Consider the following 23,422-nt stretch of genomic DNA (forward strand, 5'->3'; position numbering starts at 1 on the left):
CCCACCCACTCACCCACCCACCCATCCTGCCCTGCCACCTGCGCATCCCTCCCTGCTGCTGCTGCTGCTGCTGCTGCTGCATCCTGGCCTGGGGGGCAACCCCCAGCCCTTTCCCCTCCTGGCTCTCTCCTGCCCTCCCCCTCCCCCCCCGGTGTCCCCCTTCCATCAGGCCTTGGGGGGCTCCGGGGGGATCCCCCCCTTCTCCCCCCCCCCTCGGAGCCCCGAGAGGGGGCCCCGGGCACAGGCTGCCCTCCTGGCGGGCATCACCCACCGGGGGGCGAGGAGGGCAGGAGACACGGAAGGACCCACTTTTGGCTCCGACGCTTGCTGTTTCCCCCTGGAGGGGAGGCAGGGGGCTGGAAGGGCCCGCTTACCCCAAGGAGGGGGCGATGGGGGGGTCCAGGGGGCTGGCAGGGCCCGCTAACCCCAAGGAGGGGGCGATGAGGGGGCACAGGGGGCTGGCAGGGCCCGCTTACCCCAAGGAGGGGGCGATGAGGGGGCACAGGGGGCTGGCAGGGCCCGCTTACCCCAAGGAGGGGGCGATGAGGGGGCACAGGGGGCTGGCAGGGCCCTCTTACCCCAAGGAGGGGGTGATGAGGGGGCCCAGGGGGCTGGCAGGGCCCTCTTACCCCAAGGAGGGGGCGATGAGGGGGCACAGGGGGCCCAGGGGGCTGGCAGGGCCCGCTTACCCCAAGGAGGGGGCGATGGGGTGCCAGGGGGCACAGGGGACGCAGGATCTGGGGGGCAACTCCTCCCCCCCCACAAACGTCCCCGCCCCCGCCTTCTCATCGAGGACGGGGTGGGCATCGGGGCCGGGCAACCCAGGGGGCGAGGGCCAGCGGGGGAGGAAGACTGGGAAGCCTCCTGGCCACATACTGAGATGGGGATGGCATTGGCCACGGCGAAAACCCAAGTGGGGGAGAATTGGGGGAGACGGGGGGAAGGAAAGCCCCCCAAGGCCCGCCCCCTCCCACCCCCCGAATGATCCGGATGGTTTGAAGACCCTTTGCTGAGTTTGCCAGGGTATATGCCCACCTCCTGCCCTGCCCTTCCGGGTCTTCCCTCTGCTGCAAACCGTCTCCTGGACCGCATCAGAAACTGCACTTTCCACCGCTTTTTCTGGGCGCAAAAAAAAATCCTTCCCTTGCCCATGAGCCGGGGGAAAGTTCCCAGGGCGCGCACCCAGATAAAAACCCAGACAGTCTTCGGTGGGTGTTTACTTAAGCACGTGGGAACACTTTTACAACCATTAAATTCTTCTCCTCCCCCCCACCGCCAAAACCCCCAACTACTTTTCTGCCCTTGAAATGTTTTCAGAGGCCGTGTTTCACTCATTCCTTCCTTGGGATCTCATGGTTTGACTCTCCCCTCCTTCTCAGATCCCTCTCCCTGCCTTCTCAGATCCCTCTCCCTTTCTCTCCCGCAACCTTAAATTCATCCTTTCTCCCCCAACCTGAAATTCATCCTTCCTCCCCCCCAACCTTAAATTCACCCTTTCTCTCCCCACCCCGCCACCTTAAATTCACCCTTTCTCACCCTCCACCCCAAACACATAACGTTACTTCTCCTCCGAACTGCGCTTTTCAGTAGTGGTGGCCCCTAACTGGGTTTTTCTGGTCCAAGTGGGGGGATCCGCTCCATTCTCGTGGGTGAAATTCACGTGAAGTGAACTTCATGTTATCCTTGAGACTGTCCCCCCCTCCATCCCCTGGGAAAGACGGGTAGATTTTGGAAAAAAATCAACTTTGTGATGCTGGGAGTGGGGAGAAAAGAGGAGAACAGATACAGGAGTCTTCTTTCTTTAATAATAATTATAATAATGTCATTTATTAAGCGCTTACTATGTGCAAAGCACTGTTCTCCCCCCCTCCCCCCACGTGCCATTTCATGCTGTTAGAACCGTTTAAAGGTTTAAGTAACAAACCCGTCTTACTCAACAAAGAGTGACGGCACGCAGGAAAAAAAGAGTCCCGAACGGCAGCAGGGATCGTGATTTTTTTTTTTTCTTTCCTTGTGTGGCTCTAGCCCGTAATTCGGGAGAAAAATTCACCTTCGGCTCTTAAAACCCTTGAAAGTTCGTAGGTTTCACATGGGGATGATGGCTCTAGCCCGTAATTCGGGAGAAAAATTCACCTTCGGCTCTTAAAACCCTTGAAAGTTCGTAGGTTTCACATGGGGATGATGGCCCTGATCTCGAATTCTAAGGAAATGTCAGCAAAATACCGTTTCTCACAGGGAGGATATTCAAAACCACAGCCAAGCCTGGTTTTACTTGCATTGATTGGAACCAGGGAAAGTTTAGATCTTGACCTGAGATGCCAGAGAAAGGGAGGAGGGGGTTAGTAAGTGCAGAAGGAATAGTGCTGAAATCCGAACAAAAATGTCAAGGCCCGAATACTCTTTCCATTATTGCTTCCGCAAGGAGTTTGCGTTTTACAGTCACAGTGGGGTTTCCTGGGCGGCAAATAAAGACTTGAGGTGTTCATACAAACATATGATTGTTGGAAGGTGAATGCTCGTAAATGCGAAATCTTTGAAGTTCAGTTCTTTTGATGGGACGGTCGAACTTCGTGTTTGTTGTGTGGCCAGTCCAGACCTGGTTTCAATGGATTTATCTTGAGGAAACTTGCAAAAATTGTCACTTAAATTGCTCAATCGCGGTGCCTTAATTTCTTGATTTATCAGAAATGCAATCTAGTGTGCGTACGCCTGTTTGTGTTAGTAAGGAAACAAGAAGTGAACTACTGTTTCGGTATCAGGGAGTTATAATTCTACCCAATGCTGACATTTTTACAAGAACATTAAGATCCCTCGGAAAATAAGCACTGCTTCAAAGATATCAATTCTTTTCTACTTCAAGTGGACCATTTCATGCCAAACTGAATTGATTTTACGAGGGTGCTCATTAAAAAAGTTAAGAACTATGCTGTGGAAAATATATCCCTCCCGCCCCGATTAAACCCCCTTTTGTTATCAGTTTCCTCTTGAACTCACCAGGTTGAGTACTAAGGATCGATCTGTAGGAGGGTGGAGAGTTCTTGCTGAGGATTTGTAGAAAAGATAAACCAAAGTGAAGTAAAATTGGCCTTTCACCTGACTGTTCATTATGTTCCCTTTTAGGGATTTGAATGGAAATAATATCACGAGAGTTACCAAGACTGATTTTGCTGGCCTCAGACACCTAAGAGTTCTGTAAGTGTGTGTTTCTCTGCCTTTCTTGAGATTTATTTGTAGGTTGTCTGTGGTGGTGTGTCGGCGTATATTTAAAAGGCCGGAGTGGTTTCTGTTGGTGTCTTAGAGTTCCTCGATGTCATCTGAACCTCAGAAAATGCATGCAGATTGTGATATCATTACATTAAGATAATATTTTAAAAGAAACAACCGGATGACTGCCACAGAAACACTGTCATTAAATATACTCATTTTCCCTTCTTTGTACCCCTAGTCCATAAATTGTAAATGTAACGGAAGGCATTATGGGAAAAGGGTTGTTTTTTTTCCACCTTATAAAGGGGCGTCACCATTCAAAATATTGCCTGTTAGCAAGTTTAAAGGAAATGATTTGAATAGAGCTGGAGTTTAATGCTACTTAGATAAACCGTAAATCAAAGTGCAGTGATTTACTTGAAAAGAATTTAGAATCGCAGATATAATTTTTGTTGTTCACCTAGCAAACCTCTTGAATTAAAATTCTATAGGGAGGTATAAAATAGATTAGTCTCTTTTTACTTGGCCTATCAAGTACGTTAAAATGATGAAGGTAGTTTTTCGTTTTTAACTTCATTGTGGCTACTTTTTAAAACATGATGGAGTGTGATTTAGGAAAGGTATAAGCGTTGAATATTCCAGGGAAGTCCAGTAACTTCAATGGACAGACAGCAAACACGTAATAATAAACTCTTCTAACCACAGAAGAGTCGTCCCTACGTTAGTCGATGCTGTCCCTTTGATCAACTGTAACTATTCGATGTGTTCATTTTGTAACACATACATTTTAACTATTGCTGAATGTAGTTTTGAAAGTACAGCTAGTAGTAAAGTTTGTGGTATGTGTACAATAAATTACTGTATTTTTCTCTAAGGAACAAAGGTAAATTGGTTTTGCCATGTTAAAAAAAAATCCATGAAACTCACAATTTAATTCATTGCTCTTAAGAGTTCACCAGTTTTTGCCCTGGAAAACTCTTGAGCAACTCTGAGAAGTGACTTTTCTCTTTTCCGTGATGTTGACATGTGGTATGGGGCTGGTTTTACATCTTGTTTACAACTATTCCCAAATAATCTTATGAGGGAAGTTTGCAAAATCGTGAAACTTCTCTTTTCAGAATGGATTAGCAACAGTGAATTTGGTAAAGGTGAAATGAATGTAAGATACCAAGTTCTGCAGTTGGCAGGTATTGCTGGTTGAATAATTACCGGTTGCACTAAGACAAGTGTTATATTTTACATTTTAGTCAGCTCATGGAGAACAAGATTAGCACTATTGAAAGAGGAGCATTCCAAGATTTAAAAGAACTGGAGAGACTGTAAGTATTTTAAATTCTCCATTAAATGACGGCAAGCTTAATTTCTGTTTCTCCCCCCTCATCCCCTTGAATTTCCAGCCACTGGGTCTCTGATTCTGTGTTTGGACTCTCGAAATGGACACTTTCCAGGATGGAAATACTAGATACTGCTAATACTAAATAGTAATCCTGATTCAAAGGGCAGATTGTTGCTTTCTTAATAACTAATCTGGTTGAACAACCAGGTTCCACACTGAATTTTAAGAAACCAACTTGCGTATTTCTTTTGGGGTAACAGTGAACTCCCAAGTTTATTTTTACATTTCTTTTTTTTTTTAAACTATCTGCCTCGAATTCAAAGTGCAATTTTTTAATGTTGTAATTACTTTAAAGTATGTTTTAAGAAAGAAAAAAACCAAACTTATATGTGTTCTTAGGCCGTCAGGCTGTGCCCTGTGCAGTCTCTTATAGTCAATAGGGAGAAATGTTTTGTCTGTGCTTTCTGTTGAAAATTAACATTTGGTGAAAAAAATGTTTTCAGCTACTCACATTTTAGTTTATCAGATTGTATAAGGATCCTATTCAAGAACTGGAAAGTGAAGCGAGGGTTTTCATGGCTGTCAAAATACAGTAGCTTCACATTTTGGAGGGCAGATAGGACAAAAAACCAGGATGCCAACTATTTTATCCAACTGGTCCCAGGGAATTTATGAAACAAATATTTATATTGTATCTATCATGGGACTGAATCAATATACATTTGAATCCTGCACCCTAAATTAAAATTAAACCTGTTCTTTTTTCTGTTGATAGAAATCAATTTCAGCTTGGTTTTGAAATAATTTAAACTTTTTAATTGAAATTCTACCTTCCAATCACTTTTGAATTGGAGCGTTATATTTTTATGTCAGTTTCAAATAAAATCAGCAATCAAATCTCACTTTTCTATTAGTAAATTTGCAATCTTCTTCATAAGGCGATTGTCATAAGAACAGAAGTATGTGTCAACCGAGCACATTAAAATGTACCATTTAGACTAACTGCAGGAAATATCTGGGTTCATTGGACCTCAAGGCAAAACCTTATTTCCTGTACTTCTTAGAATGTGGGGAAAATGACTTAAATTTTGTATTTCCTCAACTAATTGGTTATAACAGTTGAGTAAAAACTTTAAACTTGTTTAGACCAAACTTTTCATTGGCCTACAGTTAAGCATTAAAGTACAGAGTGCCTAAAACTTGACTTGAATGTCTTCGGTGAACTTTTGTATAATAAGGGTATTAACATATAACCATATATTTAAAATGATTTAAATCTGGCTTTCACAAAATGTAAAATAACACAGCTGGTGACTCTATTTCCCAAGTAAAGGTCGGTGAATATTGAAAAGATCACAGAATGGGTTTTTGTGCATTAGCCGCCTATGTATGGTTTGTCAGTTACCTGATGTCTGTTGAATTTGTACTTTCAGCCAGTCATTTTAAACCTCTACACTCAGGAAAGATAAAAGAGAATTCAATTTTCCTGAAATAACTTTTTCTTACGTTTGGGCATTTGGGTACAAATGCCATATATATATATAGAGAGATTTAACTATAATGATGCAGCATTTATAACTATATATAAAAATATATATTTGTATATATATATATATATATATAGTTATCTATATATAGTTATAAATGCTGCATCATTATAGTCAAATCTCTCATCCATAATAAACACTGATGTAGGGAAATAAACTTTAAACATTCATTTAGAATAGCTGTTTAATACTTCTGGAATACAAGTGCAAGTAGTTTTTTTTTTCTTTTTTTTCCTTTAATATAATTTGAAAGTATTAGGGTAACCCAATTTTTTTTTTACAAATTATGCATGGCTATATTCTTAAAAATATTATATTCTTGAAAGCAAGTAAATAATTGACCTGAAACTTAAACTTCCAATTTAGGTACTGCTTTTTTAAATTTTCCTGGGAATTTCACATCATCCCAGAACAATTTTCCATTATACTAAGCCTCAGTCAGATGTTTCAGAGTGGAAGGAGGATTTGTAATTTTGAATGAAAACTAATATATATGCAGGACCTCTTTAAATCACCCCAGCTGTTGGCTAAGAGCAAATATTTCATATTTGTGAGGAAAAGCTGAGAAAATTCCTTTTGTTTACAACTGCCAAGTCCATCTGATGGAGGCACATTGTTATCTGACAGCCAATTCATCTCCTTGGGACTCTGGAATTCAAAACCATTTCTTAGGAAACTTGTGGATACACTTTTCAAATATTTCTCTTTTTAAGTACGAAAGAGAGAGGCATTTGGACTAGAGATGCATGCATTTCTCAGACCTATTCAAACTACTGTGAAGCAGTTCACGACAGTGTGGCAGTTTTATCAGTTCTCAGAAAAGATTCTCGGATGCAAAGAGTGTGCTGTAGTTAGAGGAGACCTCTTTTCATATTGATTCTTTAAAGGGCATTTTACTACTGAACATGCAGATGTCATGGCAAGGAACAAAATTGAATTAGCCATAACAAAAACACGTAATCTGTGTCTTTGGTACTGAGGAGAAAACTCATTTCTAATGACTTTCAAGTGATGATATTTTATGACTCTGCTTCATTTTTACCTTGTGTCATACCTTTTGAATGGTAGTATTTTCTTTATTTTTTAATTGTATTTATTTTATTTTTGATTGGAATAATTGAGACTAGTAATTTTATAGATGAGAACCCAAGTAATTCAAAATAGTTTTAAATACATTTCAAGTTGATAGATTTGATTTTTTTTTCCATGTTGCTTAGCAGAGCAAGCAAAGTACCCACACAAATTTCCAGCTTTTGTGGTATTCCTTGTTGCAACTGCAAGTAGAAAACTTCCAGTTTTAAGCTGAGTGCTGCATTTAGTGTGAAGTTGCAGTTGGCAAAATATGTGAATTGTTTACAACCCAAATAGTGCTGAGAACAGTGCTCAGCGCCTAGAACAGTGTTTGACACATAGTAAGCGCTTAACAAATACCATCATTATTACTAGTGAAATGAAAGTGATATCTTCAAGATAAAAGTGTATAAGTGATTAGCATCCTGATAAGATTGATACCAGTGAGAACATACCAGCCAAAATTTGAGGGAATGCCATGTCAAAAAATATCTTGTAAAATAGATGGGGAATATTATTTACCATAAAGTACACCATCTTGGATTACGTGGGTTCATCGTCAGTGAATGCGCAGAGGCATCCAACAAAGAGGTCAATTTTAATCTCTCGGAGACCCACGAGCAGTAACAGATTTTTCAGGATATATGGCATGTGGCTAGTGGTACCTGCTTATCTAAGATCAGAATGAAGCCATAAAAATGTGGTACATGTGGACTGTATTAGCACTTCTAAAGTTGTGCAGGCAGAATGTTCAAATAAAGCCTTAACTCTAATGAATTGAAATAAAAAAATCAGTTCAACCAATAGAAATGTTATGAAAAGGATTATCTAAAATACAATAAAACCACATGCACTCTTAAAAAAATAGTTTCCTAATATCGGAATTAAGAGCATGACAAGCGAAAATGGTAATTTCTGATCCCTGGTGGAATATTATACCTTTAAAAAAACAATTTTCATATGATGCTTAGACAGAAAATAACTTGTTTATTGACCTCTCTCACTTTCCAAAAACTGCTCACAAGTGGGAAGAAGAATTATTTGGGGTCATAGAAAGCATTGTTGTTCATTTACAGCTCTATGGGGTGAAATTATAGTTTGTGAGCCCCATTATATGACCTTTTAAGGGGATTGTGTCCCTTAGGGGTTTCTCAGTAGAAAAAGTCTATCTTCCTTTTTACTCTTTAGCTAAACTGAAAATGTGTGGGTCACATTGAAGGGTATGGGAATGCTTTCAGAAATGTTTCAGGGGTGGCATTTTGTTGGCAACGTCTGGCTATTATATTGTTTATCTGGGTAACTGCAATATGAAATATTTGCATTACTATCAGGTTTTCTTCATGGAAACGATATAGCGCTATAAAAAATTGTAAATATTAGACTTTGGTTTATATTAAAATAGTGGACTACAGTAAAAATAAGGTAGCTTGTTCAAGAGAGATCAAGGCAGAAGCTTGTACCATGGACCTCTTATTGCTTCGAAGCACGTAAACATATTTTGTGAATAAATGACCACTGATTCTAATTCTTTGTCATCTTCTACCATGCTTTTATGGAACTGGGCTTGTCATGATGTATTTCTTACACTTTTCCCTTTCCACGGAAATCCCTTTTTCATTTCTTTCCTTTATATTCCTTCATGCAGTTTTCTACAACTTCCTTCTGTCTGTCTCCAAGGCCTTGCCCATCTCATCGGTTTTCCCATATTTCCCAAACTTTTCTCTCTTTTCCTATTCTGCCAACATATCCCAGCCATGTTATCCATCAGTTGTCTCGGTGGATGGATGTTCAGTCTCTTCTCTGTTGCCTTCATTTTCGTATATGTATATCCTATAGATCGATGAATAGTAGCTAGCATACTGAGTGTTTGGGAAAAGTAGACTGGAAATGGAAGACCCAATACTTGCCCTCAAGGAGTTTACAGTCTAGTGAGATTGACAGTTTTCTTCATTGTCCTTCTGAGGTACCTCATTTCTTATGTCCCTGACTAGCATTGCTCAATTTTCCCTTACTCATAGGACAGTTGACACTAATATATAATTAATTTCATTCCAAATTATTTGAAATTCACACTTCTTCCTACCTAGCTTTAAGTATATTATCCTTTTTGTTAAAGAAAGTGACCTAGATGGTGGTAAGGTGATCAATCTGAAGCTTCATATCCTGGACAAGTATGAAAGGTTACTTTGGGGAAATGTAGGTTAACTATTTACCGAGCGCTTGCTCTGTGAAAACATTGTACTAAGCTCTTGGGTGAGTACACGAGCCCCACCTTTGCACATGGGAAAGATCTCAATGTCAGTAGCATCTTTTTTGAATAGGAAAGCCAAAGATCATCTGCATATTCTACATTAATATGTTCATGTGTTTGCAAATATATGCATGCATCTTGCTTTTCACGTCAAACACACTGTACCCCATTTTACAATAGACAGTCAGGGCATGGTGTTCAGATGATTCTTTTGAATTTTGAAATCCTTATGAGATTCAACCTGATGGTAACATCCAGTCTACTTACATTGTAGAGTTGGGTGAGAAAATAATTTCATTAAACGCTGCCTTCATTACATGTCAGTCTTACTATCTCATAGCGTATTGGAGGCCTTCTGCCTCTTTCAAGTTGGCACTCAATGCATACCCCACATCCGTCTGAGTGTTTATTCGGGTGATGATTATTTTCCGGGATTTCTATCTGTAGCTCACAGCGTATGAGCTCAGGGGTAGAGTATGCAGTGGAACAGGCCTGAAGGAAACCAGTTATTCCTTGTTAATTAAGGATATGGAGAATCCCTCTTCTCTAGCTAATCCCTCATAGTTTAAAGGCAACTCATAACACATTCCTTTTCTTGGACTTGGGAGAAGCCTGTGGTGTTAATCTCCTTGCAAAAGAATGCAAGCTACATCTCGCAAACCTTGTGTTTCAGCACCTGTACACCTGGGTTTAAAACCAACTCTCAGTTGCTTTCCTGCTTAGGGGTTCTTCGGCAAATCATTGTTCATCCATTCTAAGAGTAGGAAGGTAGACAGTCTAAGAACTGCAACGTTTAAAGGTTTACTTCACAACTGAATCTTTTGAGTGTATGATCTTTTTAAGGGTAGTTATCTTTCACGGCCCGAGACTTAAAAGGCCAGCGACCACATCTCGAGAGCTGAAGAAAACTCTGTCCTTGAGAAACCGCGGAAATCCTTCCTCCGTATCTTTTCGGCATTTCTAGCAGTATATTTTGTTCATCTTAGAGACCGGTTTCTCATGGGACACTCTTTATGGGCCTCGAAGTTAAATTGTGGTGAGAAGTCCTGTTTGCTCTTTGCAGACCTTTTTATAAATTCCAAAGCAGCAAGGCTGTTTATTTTTCCCACATCTGTTTTGTGCTCCTCCTTTGTGACAGTGTTTGCTGGATGCTCCCCTTTCTACTGTGAAATGAGTAGTTGAGTTTGCACTGTTACAATATATTTGTGGAGGCAGAAATTGTTAAACATCTTGCATTTAATTTTGTGTTTCATTAATTTTGGATATCTTTCATCTTCAAATATTGTTGGGTGGAATTATGCCTCCTAGACTTAATTTCACAACTTTAAAACTTAATGGGACTCTTTGCTGCCGAGTATTGCTTGGTCTCGATTTTATTATAGTTTCAACAAGCAAGTCTTCATCTGCCATTTTGGCATTTAAAAATTAACGTTGCTAGTAGTAAGGGACTCTTACCCCAGGGGCTTCCTAGGAAACAGGAAAACAGGCTCATTTTCACATTAAAATGAAATTTTCCTGTTGTAATAAAATACACATAGGCCTGACCAAATCAATGCAATGTAGTAGCCTTTACGAAAAATTGAAGTTGTTTGTTCACCCAGTTAATTGTACATTTCTGAAAGAGTTAACAGTTACATGTAACATCATCATCCATGTAAATACATATTTATTCGAGATGATTTTGGTGCTTTTTGGGGAGTGGGCAAATGGCCGTATTACTTTGTGAATTTTTGAACTTCTTCAGGGAAGCTTTTTTTTTTTAAAAAAAAAATTCTCCCTTATTTTTGGGGAGGCAGCTCATAAAAGTTTGAGTATTTTAATATTTCGTGGTGGTTGGTCTGTGAATTGCATTACTCTTCTTGGTGCCAATTCATGGAACACTTTAATACATATATGTTTTGGATATGTATTTTATAGTTTGTGGAAGCAAAAGTGCATTAAATGCGTATGATAATAAGCTTGGTCCTTAGGTGGCTAGACACCTTTTTTTTTTTAGGATACTGTCCATTTCTGAAAAACAGGGGTAACAACTTTCAAGGGTGTGACTGGGTTTTATTTTCTATTTAATCTGATCTGCAGAAATACAAATCGGAGAGTGACACTTGCATGGAGAAACTTATGTTCCGTGAAAAGCCAAATGGATAATATCCCCTCCATCCATTTATCCGTCCAGCTGGGAAAAAGATAAAACTTTTGTCTGAAATTGGTTATTTCTAGGGGAAGCTTTTAAAATTGAGTTGATTGATAAATCCCAGTATTATGATGATCGCATCAAGTAAAGGTAAAAGGTCTGCAGGGTTTTAAATTATTAAAGATGAATGAGTAGACATTCCCGTTCCCATAAACATCACCACAGGGATCTTGTCTCATTTCCTTCAAGAGTCTGAAAAGTGAATGGGAACATTGCTCTTTTGCCTGTACTGGGGAGGGGGGTGGGGGAAGGGGAAGATCTAGAAAAACACATGGTTTATCCCCTCCCAGAAGCCATGAATAACCATCACAAGGGTTATGCATCAATCATCAAGTGGTATGATGGTGTGGCTGGACAGTTAAGATGGCATAACCACATTGCCTCTGTGCATGATGACATAATTTCATGACAGTCGTTGGTGGGGAATGTCAGAATGTCATCTTACATCTTTGTCTAATTCCAATTCTGCATAATTGAATATCAGTGCTCTGAACAATGGATAATTGACCCACCTAGTCTGTTTAAATGGGAGGCCTCTGGCTAATTTATGTGTGTCTACATAAATCCTCCGTCGTCGAAGACCATGGTTCGAGTTTGTTCCAGGACAGCTGGCTAGATTTTTAACTTCCGTGATTCACTTAAAGGTACTCAAGTTCTTAGGGTTACAGTTATCAGGGCTTTGTATTGGCATATTTACTGCTAGAGATAATGTTGCAATTAAGAGGATAATGCCACCAGCTTAATAATAGCCATGTCCTTTCTGTGGAAATAAATCTACCAAGATAAAAAAGAATGGAATCGGACTTTTTACCTGCTGTCCGTTAGCATACGTATTTTATTCCATGGAACCTTCCGTCTTTAGTGATTATTTTGGCTTATTTTATTGTTCCATAGCCAAGGTGGTGGTAGGTAGTGACTCTAAAAGAATATCTGCTATTAAGATTTCATTAAACATTACCTGGAGCTTAGAGTTTTCAGTTACTTTTTTTCTTTTAAATGGTGTTTTTTAAGCACTTACTATGTGCCAGGCACTCTTCAATTGTATTTATTGAGTGCTTACTGTGTGCAGGGCACTGTACTGAGCTTTTGGGAGAGTACGGCAGAGCGTGGGTTAGATACAAGTTAGAGGCAACAGTGCTGGGGTAGCTACAGGCTAATCAGGTTGGACACAGTCCAGGTCCCACACGGTGTTCACAGTTTTAATCCTCACTTTACAGATGAGGTAATTGAGACATCATAAAGTCAAGTGACTTGCCCAGGGTCACACAGAAGGCAAGTAACAGAGTCGGATTTAGAACCTAGGTCTTTCTGAATCCTAGGGCTGTGCTCTATCTAATAGGCCACGCTGTTTCCCAATGCTGGAATTTTGTGCAGTGGTCTAATTATACCTCATAGAAATTGTGAAAATTTTTGAGCTATTTACATTTTCATGTCACAATTTCAGGAATTAGGTTTATGTTGAAATGAAATGTTGGGTCTCAGCCATAGAAGTAAAATTACTGTACTTTAAACATCACAAAATGCCGGAGACTTACCAGCAAACTATCACAATTGTTTAAAAGCTTGTTTTCCTGTAAATATTTTGGGTTTCTTATCCTTCTCTCTGGTATTAATGAACTAGTGTTCCCCTATTTTGAGAAAAGGAATTGCACACTTTTTGGTTGAGTGAAAGGAGAGTCACTTTCTTGCAGTATTGAACTGTAGATTTCTTAAATATGAACTATTTTTTGTCACCCTGAATTTGACCTTATAATTTAGTTTTCTGCTGTTTTGCATATTATATAAAAAAATCAATAGACTCTAAGCTCGTAGTGGGCAAGGAACATGTCTGTTTATTGTATTGTACTCTCCCAGGTACTTAATACAGTGCTCTGCACACAGTAAGTGCCCAACAAATATGATTGATTGAATAGGTAGACTGTGACTGTGAGCCCGTTGTTGGGTAGGGACCGTCTCTATATGTTGCCAAGTTGTACTTCCCAAGCACTTAGTACAGTGCTCTGCACAGAGTAAGTGCTCAATAAATATGATTGAATGAATGAATGAATATGTAGCCATGCTGTTTATTACTTTGCTTGATGGTAGTGAAATTTGATGTTGGCAAAATCATTCAAAGTACTTATTACTATATCTAAGTGGGAGAACTGGGGACATGATGACAGTGAAATCTAGAAAACCCAACCATTTTCCACCCAAGGGGATGGTGATGACAAGTTGCCGGGACGAGGGGCAGGGAGCGATAATAGTGATAGGGCATTTTCTCTCGGGGTTGGTAGCTGATACCTGGGAGGTTGGGAGCGCTGAGGTCGTGGTTGTGGGGAAACTCAAGAAAATGTTCTCAAGGAAGTGCACAGGAAGGGTGAGGTTCTGCTTTTTTCGTTTCTGCCATTGGTACCTGTTTTTCAGAACTATAGGCCCATAGAGTGTTTACCCAGTGGTAATCAGTGGGTAAATCAATCAGTGGTAGTTATGGAGTGCTTACTATGTGCAGAGCACGCTACTGAGTACTTGGGAGAGTTTGAAACAACAGAATAGCGATGTGCAAAGTTCATTTTCTCTGTGGAAAAGAGAGGATGTGGATAATTTCATCAAGTCGTATAACAGTGGCTTGCTTTTAATTTTTCCTCTCAAGTGGGAAACTAATAATAGAGAGTCGAGGAAGAAGAATCCACTTCGGAGCCCAAAGTCACCCTTGTGAGAGGCTCAGGAGTATGATAGAAGCAGGAAGTCTTCCAGGGCATCATTGGTACCCTGCAGAGTAATAAAGCTGACTTTTATATTGAAATTTCAGGAATTCAGACTTATTGATGGTTAATTATGAGAGCCCGGGCTTTGGAGTCAGAGGTCATGGGTTCAAACCCCTGCTCCACCAATTGTCAGCTGTGTGACTATGGGCAAGTCACTTAACTTCTCTGGGCCTCAGTTACCTCATCTGTCAAATGGGGATGAAGACTGTGAGCCCCCCCGTGGGACAACCTGATCACCTTGTAAGCTCCCCAGCATTTAGAACAGTGCTTTGCACATAGTAAGTGCTTAATAAATGCCATTGTTATTATTATTATGTATAAGCATGGGTTTACATAATGGAAAATAGTTGAAACAAGTCTGAAACAAAGGTGTTACCAACTTCTAACTGATAATGCTTGAGTTCTCTTGGGTAACCTGGATACTTCTTTGTCCCCCAAATGTACAGGGTGAGTCAAGTCAGTGCCTTGTTACTGTTTCATTGTTGATGTCTTTGTAACGTAGACTTTTGTTTTTGTTTTTTCTCAAAAGCCGTTTAAACAGAAATAACCTTCAGCTGTTTCCTGAGTTGCTGTTCCTTGGGACTTCAAAACTCTACAGACTGTAAGTAGATACAAATAGTTATTGTTGCTTTGAGTAATACCTCATTTTCTATTAAATGTATTTTGAATCTGTTGCTTTGTGCTTTCCTGGAATCTATCCACCAATAGATTTCTGGATTGAGTGTTTTTTGATTTCCTTTTTTTACTTTAGAAACTATTCGAGAGCTTTTATGGGTTTCAGTTTTTCATTTTTCTCTGGGTAGACTCTGCTAATGGTAACTTAGATACACTCATTTAATTCTGTGATAACCCAAGGACTTTTTTTGGTTCACTCATCAGCTGCTTGAAAGGTATAAACTGAGTTCTAATTGGAAGAATGGGTATTTCCTCTTGAGTGTTTTTTCTTTCTTGGAAGCTTAGTAGCTTAGGAGGAAGTTGGCCTGGTTATCCTGCACGGTTGGGGGTTCATAATTAGGTTCTGAGATATTGTTCTGCGCTTGAATAGTGGAATTTGTTGGTTTGAAAATGTTATTACATGCACAGAAATGGTTTGAATTTAATCTAGCGGGTTGTTTTTCTTTTTTTTTTTCCTCTTGGTCTTGAAACAAGCCAGCTAAGCCTGTGTGCACAAATTAATGTAGGCTCACTTTTCACGAAAAGCATTTATTACTTACTTTAAAAGAACATACCCAGTTCTTTTAAAAAGCCATAATTTTATGTTGGGTAGATTTCTCCCCACCTACAAATATATTGTCGTGAAAGAGAGCACGGTAAACTTTTTTTTTGCCCCCTTCCATTTTCAGGACATAGTGTATGTTACATCTGTATTAAATATGGAGGTGATGTTAAGAGGACTGAGGCATGTTAAGTTGATTTTAAAGATACTTATTGGATTCACAGAGGGCATAAATTAGACACATAAAATTATCCACCACCCTCTGCGCATTTTGGCGGGCACCTGAGACAAGTATAGCTGCAATGTGGTCCTAGAAGTTGAAAGGTGGGATTGTTTTTTTTTCTCCAAGAGCTAAAAATTGCTGTTTCTCGGGGTCTCTGTGCCAAGCACTATACCAAGCATTTGCGAAAACACAGCAGTAGTAAAGGGTACAGACCTTGTCTTTAAAGAGTTTACAATCTACTGGGGGAGAGGGACACAAGCAGCAGTACTCGTCTAAATATCAATACATATGTAAAATCTGAGGATGGAATTAGATATGTTATAGGTAAAAGTGGTTAAAGTATACCTAAGTGCTGAGAGGGAGATGAACATGATGAATGTCCTCCTCTAGACTGTAAGCTCATTGTGGGCAGGGAACATGGATTGTACTCTCTCACGTGCTTACTACAGTACACAGTAAGCACTCAGTAAATATTGTTGATGATGATGCTCAACTGTCAGCCTGCCATTTCCTCTTTGGTGGTCTGCAAGTCTCAGATGGTTATACTTAAGTATCAGGATGGACCACAGTTCCCAAAGAAGGAATTCACTCTGCTCTAGCCATGGAGGAATCTTGGCAGACCATTCCCAAAGTCATTAAGCCTAGATGAGCTCTTCTACGATTCTATATCTCCATCAACTTGAGGGATTGATTTTTTTTCTGGGAATTCTAGCTCCTTTAATTTTCTTCACCCTTCCCTAGTTATTCCAGAGTCTTGCTTCTAATAAATGACAATGTGAATTCTTAGAGCCCACTGTCCATTACCTGGCCCTAGGAGCCAAGTTGATTCTATCCTGATTAATTGGGTTAGGCCAGAGTCAGAATATTTTCTGGCCCCTGGAAAGGGTAACTGACTGACAGTCATTTGACAGGTGGCTGCTTCTGGATCCTCCTTGGGTAAAGAACTAGGAAGGAGATGTCTACCAAGGGGCTGTAGGGAATGAGCAGTTGGTTTGCTACTGTGCGAGAGGACGGGTTGTTCTTAATCTACGTGAAATTTTGTGGAAAACTAGTTTAAACCATAATTGTAATAGACAAAGCAGAGAAAACATTTTTCATTTATTATTAGTCATTAAATATTGATCATTAGCTCTGAAATGAAGAAAGTGAATGACGTTTAATCCAACAGTTGTACACGGACTTTCGTGGTTCAGCAGGTGGGAAAAACCATTGCTGGAATCCTTACAGAAGTGTTAAATCATTTATAAATTACCTCCTCTCTGACATTTACTGCTCTACAGAGTGTACCAAATAGTTATGAGAGACTTTATTTGTGTTGTTTTTGTTGGCTGGGGTAACTGGGGTGGAGCTTCTCTGTGAAAATATGTCATATGAAAATGCATAGGAAAAGTGGCATTTGAGAAAATTTAAGAAAATAATTGAAAAAGCATTGGTTTTCCTAACAGATAAAGACATGGGATCATTTGCTTCTCAATAAAATAAAGAACATCCGAGAGGGGAGACCTAGAAACTGGTTTTATAAGCACCAATGGCTCCCCAATACAGTTCGATGCCTATTCTCCGTTTCTTTCTCAGATTCATGTTTGGGTTCCCTCGTGGTCATTTCTTCCTTTGTATTTCCCACCTAAAATGGACAGTTTGAAAAGAACTGTGGGCAGTTCTAACCCGAAATTATAGAGCTGACTTCAAGGGTGTTTTTTCTGAACTTTTATAACACAGAATTAGACTAAATCATTTTTTTGAAATCGAAGAGCTGTCAGTGCTACTTGGATGAAAGTGAACTTCCAGCTCTACTCAGTAGGAGAACTTTGCATCCTAAATGTAAGCCCGAGTTAGAACAGGGTTGGGAGAGTGGAGGAGGATCTCCATAAAACTTAATCACCAGAAAGAAGGAAGAGAGTCTGAAGATGAGTGTAAAACAGATTTATTTGTCCTGAAATAATCAGACAATAGTTTTTATGTCTCTGTGTGTGTGTTGTTTGTTTATGGTATTCGTTGAGTGTTTACTATGTGCTAGGCACTGTACTAAGTGATGAGTAGATGCAAATTAATCAGGTTGGACACAGTCCCTTCCCCACAAGGGGCTCAATTTCCATTCTGCAGATGAGGTAACTGAAGCACAGAGAAGTTAAGTGATCTACCCAAGGTCACATAGCAGACGAATGGCAGAGCTGGGATTAGAACCCAGGCCCTTCTGATTCCCAGGCCTTTGCTTGGCTTGACACCTGTCCACATGTTTTGTTTTGTTGTCTGTCTCCCCCTTCTAGGCCCATTGTTGGGTAGGGACCGTCCCCACATGTTGCCAACTTGTACTTCCCAAGCGCTTAGTACAGTGCTCTGCACACAGTAAGCACTCAATAAATACGATTGAATGAATGTGCTCTATCCACTAGACCGTGCTTCTCTCCCCCGGCCCGTGAGTGGCCCCTGCCTATCACTCATTACATCACTTGCAGTTGTGTCCCCTTTGTAATTTTCCATCCCTATTATCTCGGTGATATACTAGTGTAGACCTGGCCTATTTGTTAAGCACTATCATTATTATTTTTAATGCATATGCAATAGCCAGTCCCACACATGGTCTGATCAACAATAACCCTGGGGCAGAATAAATTTAATTCCGTTGAGACAAGCTTCTGCTTTCCTCCAGACATACTCTATGATTTAACGTGTCATCTACCATTCTGATGGAAGAGTGATTAAATTTTAAACAAAAATCTGAGGACACGGTAGACACATCTGCGTGTGATTATTGAGTGCACTTTTTTCGTAGGTTATAATTTTGGTTTCAGACAAATTTGCACTTTTGCCTGAAATATCTGAATAATTGAGGTCAGAGTGCATTTTTATGGCTTCAATTTTCCACATTATTTTCTCGCTGAGTCCCTGTGTAGTATAAGGCAGTCAGAGATCAAAAAGTAAAAGTGCAAGACAGTAATTTGTTTTGAGCTAAGGTTTACTCTAGGCAGTAGGCGTTCCTTTTGGGTAGCTAGAAAAAAAAATGTCTATTGTAGCAATGGTATTTTCAACTGGCGTGACCGGTGAAAAAGCTACTCAATAAATATTGGGTTCTTGGGTGTTTTGAGTGTAGATTTTTTTTTTTTGGGGGGGGGGGGGCAGGAGGGAACCACTAACCAATCTTATGGGCATGTCCTGTATTTTTTCTTATCACTTTTGAGAATAATCCGTTTGATGCTCGGCTGTGTATGAGATGCCAGGTGAAGAAGCTCACATGCTTGTTGTGTAGCCTAAATGCAGTATAAAGGAAAGTGGGTGCACTGCATATGAATTATGATTAGATACGGTTGATTGCTGCCAGCGACCAACTATGCTTTCCCTTTGCTGTCTGCTCCAATTTCTCTCTGGACGGGTTGAGAGAGCACTACATGTTCAGGTCAAGATATTTGCTCAGAAATAGTAGTACAGTGGCAGCTGTGTTTGTTGGAGCAGGAGACTAGTTTAAATAGCATTACCATTTATCCAGTCCATTAACAGAACTCGGTAAAATAATACCAACTCTGCATAAACTACAGGACAGTGTAATAAAATTACAAGCACTTGTTGACAGATGGAAAATGTAAGTAAAGGAAAGTGATAGGGTGGGGAGTTTAAAAGCGACAGTGCATAATTTTCTCAGCTGAGATATGTACTCTTTCTCCATCCAAGAAGGCTAGCTTTTCCATTTTTATTACAGGCCAGAGAGTGAGGAAATGAATGTTCAAAAAGTCGTGGAGCTAGTTAATTGTAATGAAGACTCATTGTGCAGCATGGGTTAATACTAGTTGGTTTGAATTGTACTGTTGTAGAAGGTGGAAATCAGCTGTACAGGGAGGATTTGCAGAAACTTAAGTTGGTTAACTAATAGGAAATTCACCCTTAAATAGCTGAGACTTTAAATTCAGATTCCAGCTCTTTATAGAGAGGCATTTCATTGAGTGGTTTTGTGGGAAGGAATTGGGCTCTCAATATCTGTTTTATGGTTTGGTTCAGGTTTCTTAGAATTTTTCTTACCAGATTATCAAAATTGAAACTTGTGTATCAGAATATACAATCATCACATGAGTATTGCTCACATATTTCTTTAGCATCTCCTCATTTTTTTAAGTATCGTTCCCAGGGATTTATGTATCTACTAACCCTAACTTGTCAAACATCAGCAATAGTACCTTTAAGGTAGAAAACTGCTCTGGTCCATTGACTGCTTATGTGAGACAAACAGATTGTGACTGCTTAATTTAGCTGGTTAGATCACACTTCATTGATTGCCATTTGCTGCAGGATATCAAGTGTTTCTTGATATAAATTTTTGTAGTTAAACGGTATATGTCAAGAGTGCTGAATTTTAGATGTGCAAAAATATACCTCATTTAAAAAACCCAAAAAAAACCACTAAGCAGGAAAACAAATGACATAGCTCAGCAGCCTTTATTTCTTAACTGTTCCACTTTCAAGGTATGAAGCTTGAATGATAAACTCACAGATCTAGAAATGCAATGTGAATTGAGGTGAATAACATTTAAGCAAAATAGGTGTCCAGATTTAATCTTTTTCTTGGATTTCTTGCCAGAGCTGTGCTTTTAATAGACAAGTATTCATTTCCCGTATAAATGTCTTAATGTAACTTAATTGCAGAAAAACAGGGAAACCTCCATATAGTTCCGTGAAGTCCGTGTAATCAAGAATAAAAGCAGAACACTACATGGGGAGCCCTTGCTAGAATTCCTCTTGAATTAATTTCTGCCAGCTATGATTAAAGTGCGTGGTACTAGATGTGTCAGATACCATAGTTCCCTGCTTCATTTTACTCTTGGCCTGTTTGGCCCCTGCCACAATAAATCCAGCAATGGTTACGCAGGAATTGCAGGTTACAGTTGCCAAGGTTACCGTTGTCCAGTCAGATCGACATCATTACTCATCCAGTGAGCTGCCATGATAGCTACCGCTGATTTCCATTGCTGGGAACACTGAAGATCTTTCACGCACTGAGGATGAAAGTTCTTCGGATAGCTGTCATATCTTTTTAAAATTGCCAGAAGATAACTTGCTATTTACAGTATTAATATTCCTTTTCAAAAGAGCCGTCACTTGTTAGTTTTGTTCATTGTCTAAAATAAAGAACCAGGGGGGTGAGACCCAGAAAGGTGTTTCATGTAAGTGACTGAAGCACCTATTTTATTTTTTTTTATATATCAGTCTGAGGGTTTTTCTTTTTCATTACCAACATAACACTGTGGTGCCTATTTCTTTTTTTTTTAATTCAAATTAACAGTATTCATAATGATTTTGAGGTTTCATCAGAAAAATGCTAATGCTAAATAGCCAGAGGGTTATATTGAAGTATGTAGATAAAAGGCTTTGATATTTGCCTATTTGATCATCACTTCACAAAAGCGATCAGGAACTGCTTTGCCACAAGAGAGAGACCTTATTAAATTATCCCAAGCTTCTGAGCACTTGCATTCAAATCAGAAGTTCAAACAGGTGGTTTTGAGGTTAGAAATCCCATGAAGAGTGAGACTGTATTCCAGATTGTGCCAGGCATGGATGGTGAATGTTTTTTCTTTCATAGTTTGTTAGTAGAAGACTGCTGCTAAGTAAAATGCAGTAATTGGCTGGTTTCAGCTGTTGCAAATCCTGAAGTGCCTCTTTTTAGGAGTAGCAACCCTTTTGAGAGACTACATTTGTTTTAGATGATTATACATCTTTCCAACAAATTGTAAATTACTCCGATGTTTCTTAAAGCAGAACTCCTTTCACAGTGGTTTCCTTGCTCTTCCTGATGTCACCAATTTGGTCATCATTTTAAGTGGGATCAAATTAAGTGGAACCGGAAATATATTGTAGTATAAAGTAAGCATTAACAACAAAGTAGCTAAAGGCCCCTTTGGTTTGTTAAAAATAGCAAAAGAACAAAAAACTAGGATTTTTGTGTTTAAATGGGGCATAGGTACCACAATTATTTATCAGAATGAAAGGTTAATGTGAGATGCATTTCGACTGTGAAAAATAAACTAGAAATCACTCGTCATCACTTATTTAATTAGTCAAATACAGAGGAAACTAATTTCTGTGAGTGGAGGTAAGGCTTTATTTGCATTTTCAGTGCCTTCATACCTTCTTTTTTCCTTAAGTGAGAGGTTTTTACGTATTCTCACAGCTCCATTCTGGGAAACCCACTGTTCCTTTTAGGCAAACTGTGCACCTTTTCTTACAGAGATTTGTGCTCATTCAGACTGCTTAAATTTGAAGCTGCAAAAAAATTCTGTATACCCAGTTCTATCACACATTTTCAGTACTGAATTTATATATAACATGATAGAAAACTTAGGGAATCCTTGTCCCCCAACACGAGCCTGTTGTGGATATAACCCGCTCAACAAGTTGGAAGAAATAGATCTGGGGTATGAAGAAATGATTTTGTGTATGTGTGTGGTATTTGCCAAGGAATGGTGCTGCCATGCTTCCTAGCCTCTGCCACGTAGCTGCAGTAATTTATTCTATATACTTTTGCAACCTTATAATATTTAATACAGTAAAATAGGAATGAGTGAGTAAAGCATTCGGTAAATAGTGGACAAAAAAATAATTTAGCAATTTGTCATGCCGGTATCGTTGAATCATTGAACCCCAGCCTGTTGATTTCCAGTGAATCAATGGTTACTCTAATACAATTTTCTCGTAACATGAAATAGTTCAAAACTCAACCCTCACAGTATAGGAGAATTCCCTGGACTTCAAAAATGGCAACCACAAATGAGTCGGAGTGAGGACCCGCCAACTATAACTCAAGGTTTATTCTGTGTTCAGCTTACAGCTGTAAAAAGGTGTGACTGCAAATATAATCATTTGTTGACATTGAAACAAATGGGCTTTCAGGTTAGAATGATGTTGAGTAAGGGTCTCCATTGAGCACACAAAATACAATAGCTGTCATGTCCATATATGAAGACACATAGATTTTGAAGGATTTTCTTTTTCAATTTTGTCTGGGGGGGCGGGGGACCCCTTAACTGTGCCTTAATTCTCAAAAATGGTCGGGTTTTTTTACATTTGGATGGAAAAATGATTTGTTCGTAAAAGGGGTAAGTATCCACTTTCTTATCTCTGTTTGGATGGAAAGCATCCTGTTTCAAGAAGGGATTACCCCTTTTGGGGCATTTTTTTTTTTGTCATCTCCTTCATTTTTCTTCTAGAATATCTTGCAAATTGCCAGGCTGTAAGTGATAAGTTTAATTGTGACTGTTCAGTAATGAACAATACAGTATCATCAATAGAAAATATTAAACACAGGCAGGTATCACTGACCTATTTGGTTGGGTGAATTGAAATGCCAGGATATTTTACTCATAGTGCTTTTATCTGCACAGGTTTAATTGCTAACATATTTACTATGATCCATTAATTTGGACTATTTTTCTTTAATTTTATTTGTTTTAATCAACACGTGCAGCCACCACAAACCAATTTTTCAAAAAGTCTTTTAGATAAAATATGAATGGGAAACTTTATTGTGACATAAAAAATGAACCTTATTTATAATTAGGGGAATAATTTTTCCAGGGAATCTATATTAGAGTGGAGTAGTATAAAATTCAAGGAGCCACACTAGCATGAGTTTGTAAATGATTGAGAA

General features: G+C 39.4%; 1 protein-coding gene across 1 annotated transcript in view; it reads left to right on the top strand.

Annotated features, from left to right (window-relative positions):
• The window catches only part of SLIT2 (slit guidance ligand 2), a 320,705-nt gene that overhangs the window by 12,141 nt on the left and 285,142 nt on the right, over nucleotides 1-23,422 (top strand). The window contains exons 3-5 of the mRNA XM_038751941.1: nucleotides 3,121-3,192; nucleotides 4,455-4,526; nucleotides 14,880-14,951. Of these exons, the coding sequence (XP_038607869.1) occupies nucleotides 3,121-3,192; nucleotides 4,455-4,526; nucleotides 14,880-14,951 (216 nt within the window). The remainder of the gene's footprint in view (nucleotides 1-3,120; nucleotides 3,193-4,454; nucleotides 4,527-14,879; nucleotides 14,952-23,422) is intronic.

The sequence above is a fragment of the Tachyglossus aculeatus genome, chromosome 10, assembly GCF_015852505.1.
Source record: "Tachyglossus aculeatus isolate mTacAcu1 chromosome 10, mTacAcu1.pri, whole genome shotgun sequence".
NCBI lineage: Eukaryota > Metazoa > Chordata > Mammalia > Monotremata > Tachyglossidae > Tachyglossus > Tachyglossus aculeatus.